Consider the following 20,401-nt stretch of genomic DNA (forward strand, 5'->3'; position numbering starts at 1 on the left):
TCAACATTTCTATGTACTTTTAATCAACAATAATAATAATAATGAGGAGAATGCACTGGAAATGAAACAAGCCATTCTGATTTTCTTATAAAATATCTTTATTTCAGCTTTTTGTTCCAGATTCAACATAATTATCATTCATATTTTTTGCATAGTTTAAAAAGCACAAGTCGCAGCATAAAAAAGGCGATGGATGTAGAGAGCATTATATGCTTTGAGTCTGGGGTTTATTCAGGTGTGCAGCAGCTAACCACAGACTGTATATGTGAAGATGGATGCAGCTGCCCAGTATGAAAAATGATGCAACGCTTAAGTGTTAAACCTGCATTCTTTCTAATAGCCAGCAGGGGGCAACTCTGATTGTGTGGCGCCTACTTCCCACTCTGACCTGAGTAAACATGCTCCCAGTGTGTTTATGGGGGGAGCTGATACTTTGAAGTCTTAATGAATAAAAAATATTTATTTAGTAAATGACAGTATTTATTACAGTCAGAAAGGATTATAGTATGCTGTGGTAGAAAACAGCAAAGTCTTCACAAACCAATATGTATGACCATTTTTGGTATGTACACATTTAATAATGTTGGGTTTTTCCCTGGGACAAACTGGGCTGATCTTCAAATCATCTGTACCTCACCCCAAATTCACCTTAAAGCTTTAAATCCCTTTCCCGTGTGATAGCCACTGCTTTAGTTGAACTGTAAATGACAAAATATTAGGTGCAATTTAAATCCCATGGCTGTTTTTAAATCATCTCTTAAAAAATGTTTTTGTAATTACAAAATTGAACATTGCAGTTCTTTCAAGGGTCACTGGGAGGCACTGCGTCGCACTTTAGGAGTCACTGCTGCAAAGCAAAAGCTTGAACTATGAACAACCTCTGTAACATCCAGAGAAGTTACTGCTCATTATTTATATACATTACAGTTACAATGTTTTACAACTTAAACATGGAAACAGTACTACATGGTGTCACATTAGTTTCTTTTGAGGCCTAGTTGTCCTTCTTGTGCTCTCTGAGTGTAATCTGGAGTCAGCTCCACTTCCAGTTGTAAGTGCTGACATCACAAATCCAGCAGGTGGTCGATACTTTATCTCTAGAAGATGTCATGTGAAGGGATGTTACATAAATCTGAATGCAAGAAACAGATTTTGTCCTCTTTTTTCCAATTTGTCTTCAAAACTTTAACAGAAACTCCTCCAACTTTCCACCTGAGGTTCAAACATCTTGATCTCCACCCATCGAGCTGACTCAAGCTCTAAAATCGAACACTCCAGTCCTCTTCTTTGTTGTCTTCTCCTTACTTCTCCTCTTATTTGGTTGCCTCTATCTCAGGTGTTGGGGGTGGAGCTTCACCTGACGGATCAGCTTGTGGGGGCACCAACTTCTTCTCCAGCCGGGTGACTCTGTGTTTGAGCTTGCTGTGAGTGGCGTCGTGCTCGGCCAGCAGCCGGGCGTAACGGGTCTGCAGGGAGTCCAGGGTGCTCGTCATCCGGTCCACCTTCTCCTCGATCTCTTTGGGGTCTGGGCCCTGCGCTGCCACCTGGAGGACAGAGTTCGTTTTAATAAAGTTTTTATTTCTGTAGACTAGATGTTTGCTAATGTTTCTAAACGAGATAATGTGACTGTACCTCGAGGTCCAGCAGCCCATCCTTCATTAGAATCTGCCTTCCTTTCTCCTCGAGCAGAGCTTTAGCATCAGGATATTCTGTCAGGGCTTCCATCAGGTCGTCTTTGGAAAGACAGAACAGGTCGGAGTAACCGATGCTTCTGATATTAGCTGTCCTCCTGTTTCCTGCCTTACTGCCTGTTGGAGAAGACGCGAGGCTGATTAGGTAACAGAAGCAGTCAGAAGGAAACAGCACCCAATCCATCGATAACATTTTATGGGATTTTCATTTTTCCCCAGTTTTCTGCAGAAACAAACGTACTTTTATTAAATATTAAACCAGCTTTGGCTCAATAGCAAAACCCATTCTAAAGTTTTGTACATATTTGGGAAAATCTTTTTAAACAGTTCGTCCAAAGGTTTTGGTTTTCTAGCATTAGCACATTATCATTCTAGCATTAGCACATTATCATTCTAGCATTAGCACATTATCATTCTAGCATTAGTTACTGCCATTGTGACCGAAAGGATTAGCTTGCTAATAAAGTCATAAGGCTTACCTTTGATAGCAAGAATGCTGATCTCGCCAAAGTAGCTTCCGTCGCTGAGAACAACAAACTGCTTGAGACCATCGTCAGAAACGACAGCTAGTTTTCCCTCCTTGATGATGTACATCTCTCTGCCAATATCACCCTTCTTACAGATGTAGTCTCCAGGACTGTAGACCTGAGGCTGTAGTTTTAGCACCAGTTCCACCAACAGACCAGCCTCGCAATCCGCAAAGATACGGACCTGCCACACCACACAGAGGAGAAGACCTCATGCTTAGACTTTTTACATTTCTGTTGTATTTATGAGGGGTGCTTAGGAGCGTGCAAAGACCTTCTTCAGTGTGTCCAGGTGGACGTTGATGGCGATCTCAGCTCTCAGTTTGTCAGGGAGGTATTTCAACACTTCCCTCTCATCTACTGCTTTCTTATTGGTCCACAGGAAGTCAAACCACTTGATCACTCGCTTCTCCAGGTCTTTTGTTACCTGGGTTGGAAACAGAAGTATGGGGGAAGGGTTCAAGCAGTGCTTTGATGGGCTACATTACTGGTGTACTGATCATCAGGTGCATTGATACAGAATCTGTTTTCTGGTAAGTAAGAGTCGTTTTTGTCATTAAAAAAAGACAAAAAAGCGAAGCAGGTGTTATGTACAAGCTGAAGCAACTCAAATGGGATTTTCCAATTAGATTTATGTAAAAAAATATTTTATTTCAGATGCAAATACTATTAAAGGACCATTATGATAAAAATCACAGACTAACTGACCTTTCGGAAACTCATGTACTGTTTGATGGCATCAATGCGAGCCTGAAAGTCAGCTCTGGCAGCATTCATGTTGGTGATCATGGAGCCAACGTTACCGACAATGGTAGCAAAAATCAACACACCCACCTGTAGAAAAGCACAGGATATCCATAAACATCTATTTATTGTTGTTTTATATAGTATTAAATAAATAACATGAAAGCAAACGCAGATTTTTCTATTTTATAATCTCTGTATTGTATCAGTAAAGAAATATTGTCAAATTATGCCTAACATCTTACCATCTGTCTGTTTAAGCTTTCAAAACCAACCAAACCTCTTCAGGTAAATCCCCCACAACGCATCTGCTCTCAGGCTTGGGCTTTTTTAGCCACATGCTACACAGTCATATACTAAAGCTAAAGTTAGGCCGGACCCACCAGGAAGTCTGTGACGACGAAGAAGTACTCAGAGTTCTCTACAGGTGGTGGTGTTTCTCCAATGGTGGTGAGTGTTAACGTGGACCAGTACATACTGTAGGCATACTTCCTCACCAGACGACCGAACTCTGGATCGGTCGGGTCAGGATACACAAACCTGTCAGAACCGAAACCTGAAAGGACAGGACAGATTAATATGTTACAGCCTTTATCAGGGCTTCCTCGGGGCTTAAATCCAGATAAGGAATGAATCCAACAACCCCACCGATGGCTTTGGAAAAAGAGTAGTAAAGACAGGCATTCCAGTGGATGATGATGAGGATGTACATGACGAGGTTGGAGATACGCAGAAAGTTGGGGTAGTTTGTCCTGGTTTCTGTGCGCTGGAAGAACTCCATCATCCTGAAATGATAGGAGGTTACTCTTGTCACTGCTGAGAAATTCTTAGTTATGTTTGCAGAATAGCAGTAGTGAGGGTTAGACAGTCCAAAACCTCTGTGACATTATGTGTGTATTCAGTATCCTTAGAAAATCATTCTTATTCATTTTATCATCAAATCTCTGACTTTTAGGAAAAGGAAAAGATTCATATTTGTACCTTTGAGTTAAACATCACAACAACTTTTAGTTAAACTGTAAAAAAATGTTGTTCATAAATTCATGGAATTCAAAAATATCTTCCTACTTAGTCCAAAGACTGGTTAGCAGTGATTAACCCTTGTTTACCTGTTAAACCTGAAGAGTTTGTTGAGGCGGATCTCGGGGTAGGTGACGCCGATGGCAAGGTAGAACACGTCAGTGGGAATCATGGACACCAGGTCCAGTTTGAACTGAAAGCTTTTCATGTACCGTTCACGTAACTTCAGCTCGTCCTTCACCAGCAAACCCTGCTCCAGGTAACCTGCAATCACATAATAAGCATTCAAAATTTGTACATGTTTGTACCATTATATTTGTGTGCTTACATTAACGTCTACAACAATCTGTGTGTGTGTGTTCAGACCGGTCCTAGTTCTGAAGACCATGTCACCAAGGTAGATGAGATCTGCCAGGAAGTCCAGGAGGAACCAAAAGATCAAGTAGTCAGTCTGCAACTCCTCGAAACATGCCCTGAAATGGACATGCATGTCACTCAGCACAGTAGTTACTTAAGTAACCAAGCTCTCTGGCATTGTTGGCTTTTATTTAACGGCACTGGGAACTTATTGTTGATATTAAGCTGTTGTTCTTCTGATGCTGTGGGCACCAAAGCCTTTAGAGCACTGACACAAACACATTGTTAGTAAGAAAGTGTGGATTTCATGTTACCTGGCTATAATCAGGGTCCAGTTGTACATGACAGGGATAGTGATCACACCCAGCCAGTAGTAGTACATGTTTCCTGCAGGATCAATCACTGTGATCTCCTTGGGACTGCAAACACATAACCAAATATAATTTGTATTTGCAGCACATGTGTACTTCAGCCTTACACAAGCATTCATAAAATCAGTTTTTCAAGACAGAGCCAGTGTTTCTGTTTAAGAAGATCAACTAAACATACGGGGCCTCCTTGGCTTTCTCCTTTTCTTTCTCCTTTTCTTTCTCCTTTTCTTTCTCCTTCTCTTTTTCTTCTTTCTCTTTCTGCTTTTTCTCCTTCTTCTCTTTTTTCTCCTTTTTTTCTTTCCTAGGAGAGATAATTACAAATAAGCAGTTTTCAGTGTTCATTAAAGTTGAAATATATTGAGATTTATGTGAAAATCTATATATCTGGATATGGACTCAAATTTACTCCTTTTTCTCTTTTTTCTCTTTCTTTTCTTTCTTCTCCTTCTTCTTTTTCTTCTTCTCCTCCCTGCAGGAAAGCAGGATATAAGAGATAAGTTTATATATGCCAATACATTTTACATGTAAGTGTATTTAGTCTGTGTGCGTGTCTTACTCTTCTTCATTGTTGTTGCTGTTATTGACGTTGAAGAGAAACCCCGGTCCAGCTTTTTGGGAGGCTCTGAAACAAAGAAAACGATCCGTTAACCTTCCCATCCATCAATAACCCTGAACAGTTGCCACTAACTGGTGTCATTCTTCAAGAAATTATGAAACTTTAACTTTAGACACTACAGCAGCTGCTAATGGCCTCTGAATCACGATAAAGGTCCATTAGGGTCTCTTCACGAGGCCCACGGGCACCTAAATCCTCTAAAGGACTCCAGAACCTGTTGGAAAATTTGTCTGTGAATACATTTTTGGTCCAAATGTCTTTCAGGTTACTATTTGTTGTTTGTTTGGATATAACTCTGGTAGGCCATTGGCTGGTACCAAAGCCCGATAAGTCCATGAACCTGCTGTCCTATGGCCTACACAGATTTAGCAAGAGGCCCTGAATCATTTTAAACCCATTCGAAAACCTCTTCGAGGACCCACTGAGCCACACTTGAACTACACTTCCCACAGGTGGCTCACAATCATCACCTTCATTACAGTTTTTGAGTCGCATTTGTATGATACTCACCTGTCCTGTGCACCGACTTCACCTGGCTCCTCGTCCATATCTTGTAGAACTATGGAGGGTGGAGTTAATCTGGAGACTTGGTGTGGGAGTAATGGTGCTACCTTGGCCATGGAGATGTTTTTCTTTTGGCTAATTTATGTCCAGAAAGGGAGAAAAAAATGAATTTTGGTGAAACCTTTGCAACACAGAATGTCATAAAGTCAGGACATATCCACGGTGAGTTTAGCATGATGGCATTTTATTTGAACACTTGGATGTGTCCAACCGGGTACCACGATGTCATAAAATACTGTCTTTATGCAACATCATTACAAGTTTGCTTTCCCAGCTGTTCAGTGCTGATGTTAAAAATCTTCCTGGGCCTAAAGAAATACAAGCCTTGCAAAAACTTTAGACCTGACAATAACGTGGTCATCGGTACCCGAACTGATTAGCCTCTGGCATCCCTCTGTGATCCACATTTAGTAGGCCCGCTGCACCATGTTTGCAGCACAAAGTTAGTTGTCTGACAAATTTTCTTTGACCCAAAATGGTATTAAAATAATTGTATTTAAACAACACGAAATTGTCTTATTTTAGCTTATTAAACATTCTTTTCATGAATAATTACTAACGGTTAGAGCTTTACAAAGACTATGAGACTAAAGGAGACCCGGGTGGAAAGGATGGTTTTTAGAAAGACGTTTCATTACCAGGCGTTGTTTGGCCCTAACTGGTCGAACCACATAGGACCTACACAGTATCCAAAGCTGGCAGCTCAATGGCATTTTTGAGGCAGTGCCAACACCTGTATGAGCCATATTTTGCAATATAAGGGTAAGACAGATTTTGTTGTTGACACCTTATCATCTAAGTAGGCCATGTGTGGCTAACTAGGAGCCAAACTGGCTGCTTTATGGACCTGAACCCGGGAACATAAACTGTTTTTATTAGAGATTATTACCGGTTCTTTCTTAAGAACTGATTAGTAACGTTTTATGAAGATTCAGGTAAATAAAGACCCTTTGGTAACACGCAGGTTTTTGTGCTGTAGTGTGGGGTCACCAAGAGTTTAAACAAAAGCAACAGGTAAATTAAGATCACACACACATGAGTATACAACATATCCACTATCAACATTGGACCAAATAAACCTACATTGTTCCCTCACGTTTCCATTTTTATTGTTATCAATTCTATTGAACGAAAACGTGTATGATGTTTAAAAAATGTCTTGCATAATGTGCGGCCTTCTACCCTCAGTCCATTATCTCCTTACTCACCAGCTGATAATCCAACACCTGTGGTTATGTGGCCTAGATCCACCAGCAGCCCATCAAACTCATCTCCATGGAAACAGAGGAGTAACCTCCCATAAACGCACTCCTGTGGAAGCTGGGACCCTTTAAATCCTCACTGGTTTAGAGTCTAGAAGGAAAAAAGGAGAAAAGGGACGGAGGGATGGAAGGAGTGGAGCGTTCGGAGGGTCCAGCAGACGAGTCTCCTCAGTCACCCTGACCAGGATAAAGAGATTAGAGGAGGGATGATACTGTGTGTCTTACGTACGCCTGCACTCAGAGGTGGGGAATGAAACTACTACCATGTGGTTACACATGAAAATATACAACTCCACCTCGACAACTTTAATATTTGTTTCAGTGTTGAGCAAAGACGTAAAACAGCATGTAAAAGTGAATGTGATGCAACGGAGGAGTTCAAGTTAGACAAACAGGAAGCTAGGAAAGAAGGAGAAGAAGTGAAATGTGTCACAGAAGGAGGAGTTAATCAATGAAGCGATTAGAAAGGAAAGAAACGGCTAAATGAGAAACAGAAGAATGTATAACAGCATTACAGGAAGGAGGAAATAAAGAGAAGGATGAAATATGGTGGAGGAAAAAAGGGGACAGAAAGAGTGTGAGGAGTGGTGTGAAAGTAGTGATTGCAGTAGTGAAAAGTGAGGAAGAGCAGATTAGAAAGAGCCGTGCTGGTTTTCCTCTGATCCTCCTGAGTCAGCAGTGTAGCCTTAATAACACACAGCAGCCTTTAGCGGGCAGCTCTGATTGGCTTATTGGGAATTAGTCCGTGTGTGTGTGTGTGTTTGCAGCACTGTTACCTTTACTGTCACCACACAAAAACTATAATTCATGTGTGAGTGAAGTACCATCGGCTCTGCAGGGCTGAATCTTCATCCCTTTATATCGCACTAGGAAAATGAACACATGTGTGACATAATCTCCACCACAGTCTTCAGTAACAGGCTTCTTGAAGCTTTTCTTTGGATGTTGGCAGCCTTTCTTTATCATGATGATCCCACACTGTTGAGTGGAGGCCAATCCTATGATAGTGTTTTCTATCCATGCTTTCACTGCACTGGCGGTGTGTTTGGGATCACAGCTGAAAAACGAAGCTGTTGCCAAGCAGGCTCTTTCCAGATGGTATTAGATGGTGGATGGTGGGACATCTCAGCCTCTTCTCCCCGATTCCCTTCCTGAAGAACAGCTTCTTCTTCCTCTGAGACCATTTCTGGCCTCAGCGAGCACCTCGGCAGTTTTAGGCAGTTATTTTAATTCCACTTTAACCGCTTATGCACCAGTCGCCTCAGATTCATTGAAGACATTGACATTAACACTTTGACGTTGAAGAAAATCTTTGGAGTCTTGCTCAAAATTTGAGAGCTGATAATAGGACCATGTTTATAAACTATTTCTTATAAACTTCCTGCTGTTCCAAAAGTGGCCACAATCCAGAAACACGTGGCTGCAGATGCAGTTTTTCATTTTAAACTGGGATTTATCGCCCTGCGCTCATGATCCTAAAGCTCCTGTTTAATTTGCAATTACATTTGAAAGAGGGAAACCTGGACCTGGTATTACCTGCTCTGTCATTTCAACAGAGAGTTTATGGCTATTGCTAATTTCCAAACTTTGTCCCTTGTGGGGCTTTTACATTCACACACATGCTCGGAGTGATGAGCTGTGTGGATCCTGTGTCTGTGACTCCCCCCTCATCTGCTGCCCTCTGCTGGATGCTTCTGTAACTGCTCTACTTTGAACCAATGAGTGATTTGTGATCAGTGAGTAAAGCAGTTGAGAATTCAGCTCGGATGCTGTGACAGGTTGAAACCACTGCAACAAGTCCTCTTTGATGTTCCACGATCAGCTGGATGTGGTGTTACTGCAAAGGTGAAGCACAGCAGCTCAGCATTCAGGTGTCAGACCACGAAAAGACACAGATCCACTGCCCTGCAGACCTTTTATAGATTTTTGAAAGTTTAACCTGACATTGAAACTGTTTTTAACAACAACCCCACAGTTACTGATTTATTGTGTTTTACATTATCTGACATTTCTGATTAGTGCTGATGTGCATGAAGTGAACTTCTTCCACTGTTTTGGCAGCCGTTCAGTAAATATGTACACCAGTCCCTCACACTGTTGCACAGGTCCCATCAGTAATGATGACAAAGGATGCTGTCGGTGTGTGTGATGCTTTCATGTGTGTGTGATTTCACTGTGATGAAGCCAGTTTATTGTGGCTATTTCACATTGAGCTGTGATACGGGGCTGTCAGAAATACTCACACCATTAGAAAAACACAAAACCACTGAGCTATGGTGGCAAGAAAAGAGGAAGAAGAGGCTTTTTCCCCTGATCTAGTTTTTTTCTCAAGCTTTTAAAAAAGATTTTCAATCCTGTTGAATAATTTTGACCTATTTTCTTCTGTTTTTTTGGATACAAAATAACAATCGTATATTTGAATGTCTGTTTGGACGAAATGTCCCCGAGCATGAATAAAAGACTTCAGAATTTATTTTTCACTTCTGAGAGAAACTTTCTAACATTTCTGTTTCAGGTCATCTTTTTGTAAAACTCTTTATAAACTTACCTAAAACGTAGTGAACAAAACTGCGATCTCAGCCAGACGAAGAGTTCAGTAGAACCACGTTATTCCTAAAATAAGTTGTATCACCGCGGCTCTAATTCTCCGTCCTTCCATTAAAAGTCTTTAATCTTCAGTTTCTTAAATGAGTCACGTGGTACGACCAACTCGCGAGACCGTTAACGTAGCTAAATTCGTCATCGACACAAACTTCCACGCGCGCTCCGAAGCCTCACAGCCCCGCGGAAGGATACACTATCCATCGACTTCAGCGGAGCATCCTCGCGCTGAGCCGCAGGTAAGTTCAGCGCCCCCGGTCCCCCCGGTCACACACACACGTCAGACTCAGCTCAGGCGAGAAACGTGTTCTTTTATTTCTCTGGTGGAAGAAAAAAAACCCGTCGCGTTAAATAGTGCCGCGTTTGTAAGGAAAAAGCGCTCCGGGGGGAGAAAATTGTCATGCTAACATACTTGTGGGGACCAACAGTCACTAACGGGGACAACGTGTCTGTCCGCACGAGTTTGAAGTTATTTTTGAGGCTCAAAATGTGGTTTTAGTGTCAGGGTTACAGTTAGCATCATGTGAATAAGATGTCCTCACTAAGATATGAAAACGAGTGTGTGTGTGTGTGTGCGCGCGCGCGTGGGCCGCTGTGACCTCTGACCCTTAGAGGAGCGGGAACATTAGCTGGTGTTTTTTAGAAGCTGGCTGCAGTTAACTGCTTACAGGCTGTGGTTTCCCTAACAAAGCTACAAGTTCACCGACTCACCGGCTGATGCGTTCCAGATTAAATGACCTGTGGGTGTTTAAAACCACAGTGAACAGCTACAAGTACAAAGGGTTTTTACCTGCTGCCTGTATCATGACATACCAGGTGAACAGGCCTCGCCTCAGCATTAGACTGCTGTCAGCTATCCAGTGACTTCTGAGCCTCTGACAATGAGAGACGCCTCATGTCACAGTTTAAGTAAACGCCTTAAATAAAAGTTGTAACTTTGCACTTCAGTCACATGTTAACGTTTCATCTAAACGATGTACAAAACCCGTGTCTCGTCTTTTATTTCGCAGCTCACAGGTGGAGGTGACATACCTGGGGAGGAGAGGAAGGTTGGCGGAGGTCAGGACCACTGAGGGAACAGAAGCAGCAGGATGGCTTCACCCGAAAAGGTGCCTAGAAATAATTGCTGTAAATAAAAAAAGGAGCATTTTCTAAGTTAAGCACGGCAGCGTACGAAAAGAAACCACATGACGAAGCGCTGCTGCTTGCTGAGCCTGAGAGAAGCGAGACAAAATCTAGACTTGGAGTTTGAAGAATTAGTGGCTTCATGATTTGTATTTTCACATGAAATAAATAACAGAACAGCTTTTCTCAGTGGAGCGTGCTCTGGACCTGAGACTTGTTTGTAGGGCTGGACGATGGAGAGTTTGTAACATATACTGATTAGCAATGAATCAGGAGTATCACTCGACTTTTATCTGGGAAACTTTCTGTAATGTCTCTGATAACTGACTAATAACACACTAATTAAACAACATTGCACACTCAGTACTCTTACCAGGCAAAATAGCCAACACCATTTTCAGTGTGCCTGCAGGGAAAGAGTTTAAAACCAGGACAAATAAAGATTAGAACAAATTAAATAATAACACTAATGGCAGTTTAAGTCGTGTAACTCTAGCCTGTGAATCATTCAAGCATAAAATAAGGAGGTAATACAGGGATGTTCCATAAACATCATTTGTTTTCATTTCTTTAGTCAAATCTATGAAAAATGCCAGAGAAACAGTTTGACAGCATACAATATATTTTGCGCCAACAATGTGATTTCCAAACAGCAGTTAGCTGAAGGGTGTCATTTTGGACACGAGTGTTTCTGGGAATAATAAAACATAGATGACTTGTTTTGACAGCATTTCATTTGGATATTTACTGATCTTAAAGTATATATGATCAAACACAGCCGAGCATTTTAGATGTTTAGTAGAAACCTTTTACTCACCTTTCCTGTTTCTTCAGTTTTTGTTCTACTGCAGAATATTTTTAAGGTTATCTGCTATAAAAAGTCAGGAAAATCTCCTTCATGTTTTTTTGTTTTGTCCTCAGTTACTTTGACACACAGACATCTGCTGTGATGCTCACACCTCTGATGAAGTCTCACAGTGTCAGTACTGATAAATGATCAGAACTATAATACTTCTGACTGTCTGATTTTAAAATTGAACCGAATCGCATCGGGACCTTGTGAACCTGAATTGAATGGATTATAGAAATCAGTAACGATTCTCACCCAACAGAAGTGGATGTAGCTCTGGGTAAGGATGAAAAGATCACTTTTTCGTTAAGTTAAGGCCTGATCTGTCTGAAATTCATAGCCAGTGCTCTGACACGGAGCCATTAAGCTTTGAACGCTGAAAAAGCACTGCGTATCCAAAAACAAAATTATATGTCGTGATAAATGCACTGCCCAAGTGTCCCCTCTCCTCACTGCCTTTCAGCGGCAGGTAGCAGCAAAGATGATGATGATTAAGTTTAACATTGCCAAAGCACTTTAAGCTCGAGCACTTTTTCAGTAACTTATCTTTCTTGTAGATCTGTGCTCCAAATAAAGAACTTTGTGTTCACAAGATTGTTAGTTAATCATCATTACAAAAGATTGAAAAAGCATGCTGTGAAGTTTAAGGTTTGTTAGGCCGTGTTTTGAGTTTTGTTTGAAAAAGAATAGCTTCATATAAGAAGAAAATATATATCACATATGCAGGACACCTTAAACTAGTGTTTTTAATTAAGCAGCAAGGCAGAACAAAATCAGGGCTGTATCAAGACGCGAGGACTAAACCCCAATTCAACCAGAACTGAACATATTTGTTAACTTTAAGAGTAAAGAGAGAAACTATCTGTATTTCTTAATTGTAAATGGCACCAAATTGTATTCAAAACTTGAGCCACACTCATGGAGCTCCACAATCCTTTTCCTGGTGTTTTGGTTGACATCTCTTAATTTTCCCATGTCAAAGAAACAGGCTCTGTGTTTTGCCTTATATGCATCCACAGCTGTGCCACCAATTTACTCACATGGACTCTACTAACCTATCAGAAGCTTCTTCAGCTCAGAATGGAGTCGTCTGGAGTTTTCTTATTAATTAACAATAAACTTAGTGTATATGTACTCCTAAATTTGATGAAAGTGATAAAAAACAGAAGGCTCTGTCTCTCTTTATTCTGACATTTAACTAATTCAAAAGATATTTCAATATTTATTTATCTAAAACAAAAGTTTACTCTAAATTGATGTTTAACAGTAAAAAAATGTTTTTATGTTTTTTTTTTAATGTTTTTTCACTAAAGTTTATGTAAATATCTGGTTTCAACTGTGAATATACTGCTGTGTATTGAAATTCCTCTTGATTTGCATAGAAATATATTGAACAACATCCAAAGCATAATATATAAAATTTCTAAATTATTAACTAACAATCTTGTGCTTAAAGTGCTTTGTCAATATTGTAGAAAATGTTAAACTTAATCATCATCTCGGCTCCTCTGACGACCTGTTTGCTGCTGCATGCTGCTGAAAGGCAGTGGGGGGAGGGGACACTTGAGCATTTATCACAGCATATAATGTGTTTCCTGGATACACTGTGCTTTTTCAGCATTCAAAGATTGATGGCACCATGTCAGAGCACTGGCTATGAATTTCAGACAGATCAGGCCTTAACTTAACAAAAAAGTTATCAATCGTTCTTTTCATCTTTTCTTATTACCCACAGCTACATCCACTTCTGTCAGGCCTAGGCTGCTCATAGGGCTGGGTATCATCACTGATTTCTATAATCCATTCGATTCCGGTTCTCAAAGTCCTGATTTGATTCAATTTAGCCTCAGACAGTCAGAAATATTATAATGAGACTTCATCAGAATTGTGAACATCACAGCAGATGCCTTTGTGTGAAAGTAACTGAGAATAAAACACAGAAAAACATGAAGGAGATTTTCCTGGTCTGGCTTTTTATAGCAGATAACCTTAAAAATATTCTGCAATTTTGCATAATTTTAAGAAGTTTAAATTTCTTCAGTATTGAACAGCAGAAATTAGGCTTTCTTGTCCGAGGTCATTGAAGTGAAAAAAGAAAAAGACAGCGCTGTAAACAACAGTAGACTGGTGGGTAATAAGCAAACAAATAATGCAGAAAACAGAGATTTGAGATTGGAAACTGTTCCTGAAGTACACACAGAGAGAGAGCTGTGCAGGAAGTGTGATTTTTATCGTGGCGGAAGCAAAACAGCAAAAGTCAGAGGGAATTCATGACGACATTGATCAAATGTGAAGCGCAGTTTGCTGCTTCTTTTGCTGCTGGCTCTGCAAATTTTGGTTGGAGAGAGGCAAAACCTGCAGCTCAGAATCAGCGCAAAAAAGACGTAAACACAGCGTGGACCGGACACATCAGGATCGCTAAGCGTGTCCGTCTACGGGCCGTCGGGTGAGAAAGCCAAGAAAGACAAAGCTGATTCTGATGCGTCCACTCTGTGTTTACGTCTTTGTGTGGAATCCGTTAATGAATTGATATCGCTTTATTCAAGCTACTCACCTCTCTCTTCCACCTGCACTTTCAACTGGACCATGGCCAATCAGAGAGGTCCCGCCCCTGACTATCTCTGATTCGTTTAGTCCATGATAGGGGCAAAATGTGTGTCTGTTGTTGACCACACGGAGAGTTGCAGAGATTTTTTTTTTTTGTTACCCGAACAGTTGGTCGCACACTCCAAAAGACCCCGGGTTTCTGAAAAAACAACCCGGGCTTAAGCCCAGTAAGCCACCCCCCGCTCCGCCAATGGTGCTGGCGCACCAGTGCAACCATGGGAAAAAGTTAGTCTAGAGCCCTGCTGACTTCTGGAAGTGTCACCATGTTGCCAGTACCTGAGTTATAATCTGTTTTTGTTTTTCTGTTGAATTAGGACAAGACCGGCAAAGAAATGCGGAAAAAACACAGATGTCAGCAATGCCAGAAGGCTTTCCACAACCTGAAGCAACTAAAGAGTCATCAAAAAAGTCACACTGAAGAAAGACTGTACAGCTGTGATCAGTGTGAGAAAACATACAAAACAGTACGCACGCTAAATGTTCATAAGAAAACGCACAGTGGAGAAAAACCACATATGTGTCAGGAGTGCGGCAGTGAATTTATCTCATTGAGAAACTTATCGACTCACATTCAACGGTATCACACTGGAGAGAGACCGCACCATTGTCAGCAATGTGACAAAGGGTTTGTGACCCAAGGAGAATTAAAGCATCATCAGAGGGTTCACACAGGAGAAAAGCCCTACAGCTGCAGTGAGTGCGGGAAAAGTTTTTCATGGCTTTCGAGTCTTGTCTATCACCAGCGCATCCACACTGGGGTGAAACCGTTCAGCTGTGAGGAGTGTGGGAAGAGTTTCACTCGACTATATTATTTAAAGCGCCACAAGAACATCCACACAAAAGAAATGATTTTCTCCTGTGAGCAGTGCGGTAAAGATTTCTCTTCATCATCTAACCTTAGAAGGCATGTTGTTATGCATACCGGAGAGAAATCACACAGATGTGACCAGTGTGGGAGAAGATTCACCTTGAGGGAAAACCTGAGACGCCACACACGTATTCACACTGGAGAAAAACCATACAAGTGCAGACACTGCGACAAGACTTTTAGTTCACAGACTCAGTGCACAGTACATGAACGCATCCACACTGGAACGAGACCGTACAGCTGTGAGGAGTGTGGGAAGAGTTTCACTCAAATAGGTACTTTAAAGGTGCACAGGAACATCCACACAAAAGAAATGATTTTCACCTGTGAGGAGTGCGGTAAAGATTTCTCTTCATCATCTAACCTTAGAAGGCATGTTGTTATGCATACCGGAGAGAAATCACACAGATGTGACCAGTGTGGGAGAAGATTCACCTTGAGGCAAGACCTGAGACACCACACACGTATTCACACTGGAGAAAAACCATACAAGTGCAGACACTGCGACAAGACTTTTAGTTCACAGACTAAGCGCACAGTACATGAACGCATCCACACTGGAACGAGACCGTACAGCTGTGGGGAGTGTGGGAAGAGTTTCACTCAAATAGGTACTTTAAAGGTGCACAGGAACCGCCACACAAAAGACATGCTTTTCTCCTGCGAGCAGTGCGGGAAGGTCTTCACTTCTCACAGTGCATTAAATTATCATAAAAGGATCCACCGACAGAAACAGCAATAATGTGAACTTTGCAGAAAAAGATTTGAAGGAATACAAAGTCACTGCTGTACTCTCACTGAAAATACAACCTGAAAGTGTAAAAACGCTGTAAACAAACCTTCATTATGCAGTTGTTATGTCAACATACTTCGTCTTTCCTGTTTGCTTGTTTTAAAAGATGTTTTTGTTGTTGGGTGCTTTATTTCATTAAAAAACGAATTAATTCTATAAATATCATTATACATCGATCTATAATTACTTAACTACAGCTTTCCAAAGTGCTGTCTTTTATATGTCATACATACGATTGTTAAAAATGGCAGGTTTGTTTGAACCAACAGATTTCTTTTAAATGAAGCAGTTTGTCTTTCTAAGAATATTTTATTTGTTTATTACTGTGAGTTTTGTTGTGACAGAAACATCATTTTCTTGAGGTTTTCATTATATGACACTTGCTATGTACTTTTCTTTGAAACATGGATGCGAGTTGTTTTAGGCACATCGTTCAGGCCTATATCATTATTGTGTTTCTGTTGCATCAATAGAACTTCGTTTTGAGGCAGCTAAAGTTGCAGATGTTGCAGACTTTGTAAAGTTACTTTGATGTTAACAAAGTTTTACACAAACTGATGTGTTTGTTTAAACTGTTTTTGGAGGTCCAAACATGGCCGACCGAAGTGTTCGTTGTTGATACAGTTACTGAAAATGATTTGATTTGTCATTAGGACTCAGAGAGGACCTAACTTCTGCTGTCAGTGACGTGAAAATACTGACTGCTGATGTTTGTCAGGGTTTTGTTAACTTACAGCAATGTTGATAATAATAATAATAATTTTAGGATCTTGCGTTTAAGTTTTTTCCTTATTGGCTGCTGTCCAGTCATTTCTAACATGCACTGTTACAATGCTGTTTGTTTCTTGCATAAATAAAAAGTATTTATTGATCAGTGAGTAGAAGGATGGGTGACCCCTCCCACTCACTTTCTTTGTATCCCATCTGTTCATCTGTTTTCAGTGAATCTCCTAAATATAAATAAACAAATACTATGTTCAGGAATGCTTGGACTCTTATTTCTTCTGAACAAACATTTCTGTAACTCGGTGTAAGGGCATCGTTTCTTGCTCATAGAATCGTCTAGAATTCAGATCTATGACATTGAGATAACTTATCATTAAAAGCATGAGGCCTTCTGATGTGATCTTGGAAAACCGCGACATCCTTTCCCCTCGTGTGTCCACACAACGTTCAGATGTGTGACCAAAGCATTTTATTCCAGTCAGTTTTTTATATTGTAAAGGTAAAACACTGCGGGAAGGAAAAACTCCCTTTTAACAGGAAGAAATGTTTTGGCATAAGTAGAAAACTTCTGCTGAGATAGTATAAATATCAACACTTTACCGAGTTCTTTTGATTCCTCAGAGGCATCCAATAGAAGACAAAACACTGGTCAGTAGACCATTTAAGACTTTATTACTTCTAGAAGGGAGATGCGTCCTGCATGACACGCTGCCGCGGATCTGAAAATTGTGGTGTGCCCCTAACAGTTTTATTAGAGAAGCTCTCTCATTTTAGTCTAAACAACAGCTTTCCAGTAAATTTCCACAGACAATGTTCCCTCTTATCTATATTTTCCCAGGCAAACATGAGCGAGAGTCTGCAGCTTTCTACTTCTCAAGGACACGTGGTCTCATGCCTTTATTTTTCAGGCTGTGTCCACTTAATACTACACTATATAACTTTATAACACTTTTTAATAAAAAGCATAGCATTATTGAGGCACAAAAATAATGACAACAATAGTCATAACCTCAAACCCAACCCCCAGCATCTTTTGTTTCTTGTGTTTTGTTTACATGTAAAGTAAATGTAGGAGCGTGATGAGCCGTGCTTGCGGGTCCCGCGAAAATTTGCAAGCAGATTTGCGTCGCAAAAACGCGTTTGGCTCGCGAATAAAACCACGCGTGTCAGTTTTTGTGTTGCATTTTGTACCCCTCGAGTTTGAAAAATCTGAGCAGAGTGAAGCTGACCCCCCAGCCACTTGAAACGTAAAGGCAAATAGGCGGAGCGGTTAGTGCTACGTTTGTGCAGATTTGTGCAGGTAAAATGAGCGTTTGTGCTGCTACAGTTTCTGAGATATTAAACTTTATTTTATAGGTCATTCAAAGGTCACCATCCCCCCAGACTGCTCCAAAACCGGCCAAAATGGTCTACTTTTTTAGTGCTAAGTTTGTAAGTAAGTTTGCTAAGTTAAGTCCCTGTCCTCCTCTTCAGTTCGCCTCAACATACGCTCGTCATATTCTGTGACATGATTTACTCTGAGGTGTTTGACAAGGTTGGTGATGTTGCCACAACCATACATGCCAACCGTCCCGATTTTTCCGGGAGAATCCCGAATTTCAGTGCCCCTCCCGAAAATCTCCTGATTTCCCACCCGGACAACAAAGTTGAAAAACCATATCACAGAATTCAAAGCGCGGCCCAGCCAATTCCAGTCTCCAACAATGGCGGCAGCTGCTTAGTTTTAATATTACTCTTATTTCTCTTTCTGGGTCGCAAAAAAACCTTTAACATATTTTCAGGTGAGAATGTAGCTGTGGAAACTTCAAATATCTGAGCCGACACATCGTCTTCTTTTTTTTTTTTTTTTTTTTTTTTTTTTTTTTTTTTTTTTTTTTTAAATGACATCAGAAACAGCAGTATGCGACATTACGTGATGGCAGAGCTTCAGTTCATCCTTTGTCATTTTTTTTTTTTTTTTTTTTTTTTTTTTAATAAATAGGACAGGGGGAATGAATGAGAGAGAGAGGGGGAGAGAAAGAAAGAAAACCCAAGGGGAGAAGAGACGGTGAGAAGGGGGGGGAAGAGAGACAAAAAAAAAAAAACTCCTGGGTCACCTGTATGGAGAAAAAACAAACAAACAAACAAACAAACAAACAAACAGAGGAGACAGCAAACAACAAAGAGCAACATAATAATAGAGAAAACAAAGCACCATCACAATAAACTAGCTAGTCATAGATATCAGTATTTACTAAGTAATAAACGATATTGTGCAGCACGCAAGATAGACAGCGCACAGTGTGCTTTGAGGCAGCAGCCAAGAAAGCTTTAGTCCGCGTCTGTGAATACCCATGTGTGCATACCTGTGTGGATCAGCATGCTTGCATTCCAAAGGTTTCTCCATGTAATGATCTGCTAGGGAGTGTGGGGGGGCCACAGCCCCGTCCTCCAGGGTGTGAAGCGGGTATGGAGGAGATCAAAACTCCAGACATCCAGAGGCCCCCAGAACACAAGAGACCATGGAAGACCAACAGAGGGGCAGCTGCACCACTGTCCCAGTAAGAGCTGAGGAGAGTCCCAGATGAGGGCTCACTCAGCAGCCGCGGAGCAGAAGCCAGGGACACATCGTCTTCAAATCCCCGCGGTCTTTCACTACTCGAGTTAAACATGATATATGAGTCACTTTGATAACAATAAAATGTTCTTGTTTGGCTTTTTCAGTGTTTTATTTGTGCGTGAGTAAATCGGTTTGGCAGAGAATAAAATTATTAGATTAGATTAAATTTAACTTTATTAATCCCTCGGGAGGGTTCCTCCGGGGTTTTCACACAGCTGAATAAATGTCAAACAGAAACTGACTAAACAGAAGTGTGAGAAGGTCGAGAGTTTACGTCAGTGCCCGGTTATATTTTAGATAGCAAGGAGCAGACGGCAGAGTTTCACTCCACCGAGGGAGCTCGTGACGTACTACCCGGCTTTCTTTAGACCGCGAAGGCCGGTCCTCAGGTGGAAGCAGCCTCTGAATTTGGACACCCCGCTGTTTCCGGGCCGGCCAATAATAACGGTGACATTTAACGTATTTTATCCGATAAAGAAACACTGTAAAATGTATTTATCACCCCAAAACAGCCCTTTTGAATTGTCTCCCTAATTCTGAGGTCTCAAGGTTGGCAAGTGTGGCTACAACACCTGACTTTTTTGCCACATGTATCGCAAACCACGTCTCAGCTGTTTGTGGAGGTAAAATATGTCCGCACAGTTACGCTCAGCCATTGTTAGTGCTTTTTAAAATTTGTTGAAATGTATTTGATGTTTATTGTATTTTGTTTCTAGTAGTGATTTTAGAAGACAAGCCAGGTGTGCAGCAAACACAGCTGTCTGCTGGAGGTATGTTAACTTAATATATTTGACGTTTTAAAAAAAAGTATATTTATGCACTATAATCTAATTTATATTGTACTGCCTCCTGCAGGACAGGCTGCACATGTGAATTTGTCACTGTTTTTTTCCTCCTTCTCCTTTTTGTTGCGTTTTTCTCTCAAGTTGGTTTGAGACCATGGTCACCTTTTAAAACTGTTTTTTATGCCGGGTTTGTTTTTATTTCTACTGGGCTGGTGCAATATTAGTCGGGCAATGTGCAATCCCTGAGCTGGGCTCTTACCTTAGGGGAATTAGGTCTTTTTAGAGGTGCTCCGTG

The 20,401-nt window shown here is 40.9% G+C and overlaps 3 protein-coding genes across 3 annotated transcripts in view; 1 reads left to right on the plus strand and 2 right to left on the minus strand.

Moving 5' to 3' along the window:
• LOC146578426 (T-cell surface protein tactile-like) overlaps window positions 1–20,401 on the minus strand; it is a 553,052-nt gene that overhangs the window by 494,829 nt on the left and 37,822 nt on the right. The gene's annotated exons all lie outside the window — the stretch shown is intronic.
• Window positions 81–7,764, minus strand: cnga1b (cyclic nucleotide gated channel subunit alpha 1b). The gene is made up of 15 exons (XM_085268665.1): window positions 7,099–7,764; window positions 5,837–5,965; window positions 5,267–5,332; window positions 5,117–5,179; window positions 4,889–5,011; window positions 4,654–4,758; window positions 4,349–4,455; window positions 4,072–4,246; window positions 3,611–3,747; window positions 3,346–3,518; window positions 2,927–3,052; window positions 2,493–2,645; window positions 2,171–2,402; window positions 1,633–1,808; window positions 81–1,544 (listed from the first exon to the last, which is right to left on the minus strand). The coding sequence occupies exons 2-15, from the start codon at window positions 5,944–5,946 to the stop codon at window positions 1,314–1,316; spliced, it is 1,977 nt and encodes a 658-aa protein (XP_085124791.1). The 5' UTR covers window positions 5,947–5,965; window positions 7,099–7,764; the 3' UTR covers window positions 81–1,313.
• Window positions 10,789–16,621, plus strand: LOC146578466 (uncharacterized). The gene is made up of 2 exons (XM_085268714.1): window positions 10,789–10,862; window positions 14,650–16,621. The coding sequence occupies exons 1-2, from the start codon at window positions 10,845–10,847 to the stop codon at window positions 15,943–15,945; spliced, it is 1,314 nt and encodes a 437-aa protein (XP_085124840.1). The 5' UTR covers window positions 10,789–10,844; the 3' UTR covers window positions 15,946–16,621.

The sequence above is a fragment of the Mchenga conophoros genome, linkage group LG3 (genome assembly GCF_057382185.1).
Source record: "Mchenga conophoros isolate Kocher_MC1m ecotype Shallow Benthic linkage group LG3, M_conophoros_male_GT1.1, whole genome shotgun sequence".
Classification (NCBI taxonomy): domain Eukaryota; kingdom Metazoa; phylum Chordata; class Actinopteri; order Cichliformes; family Cichlidae; genus Mchenga; species Mchenga conophoros.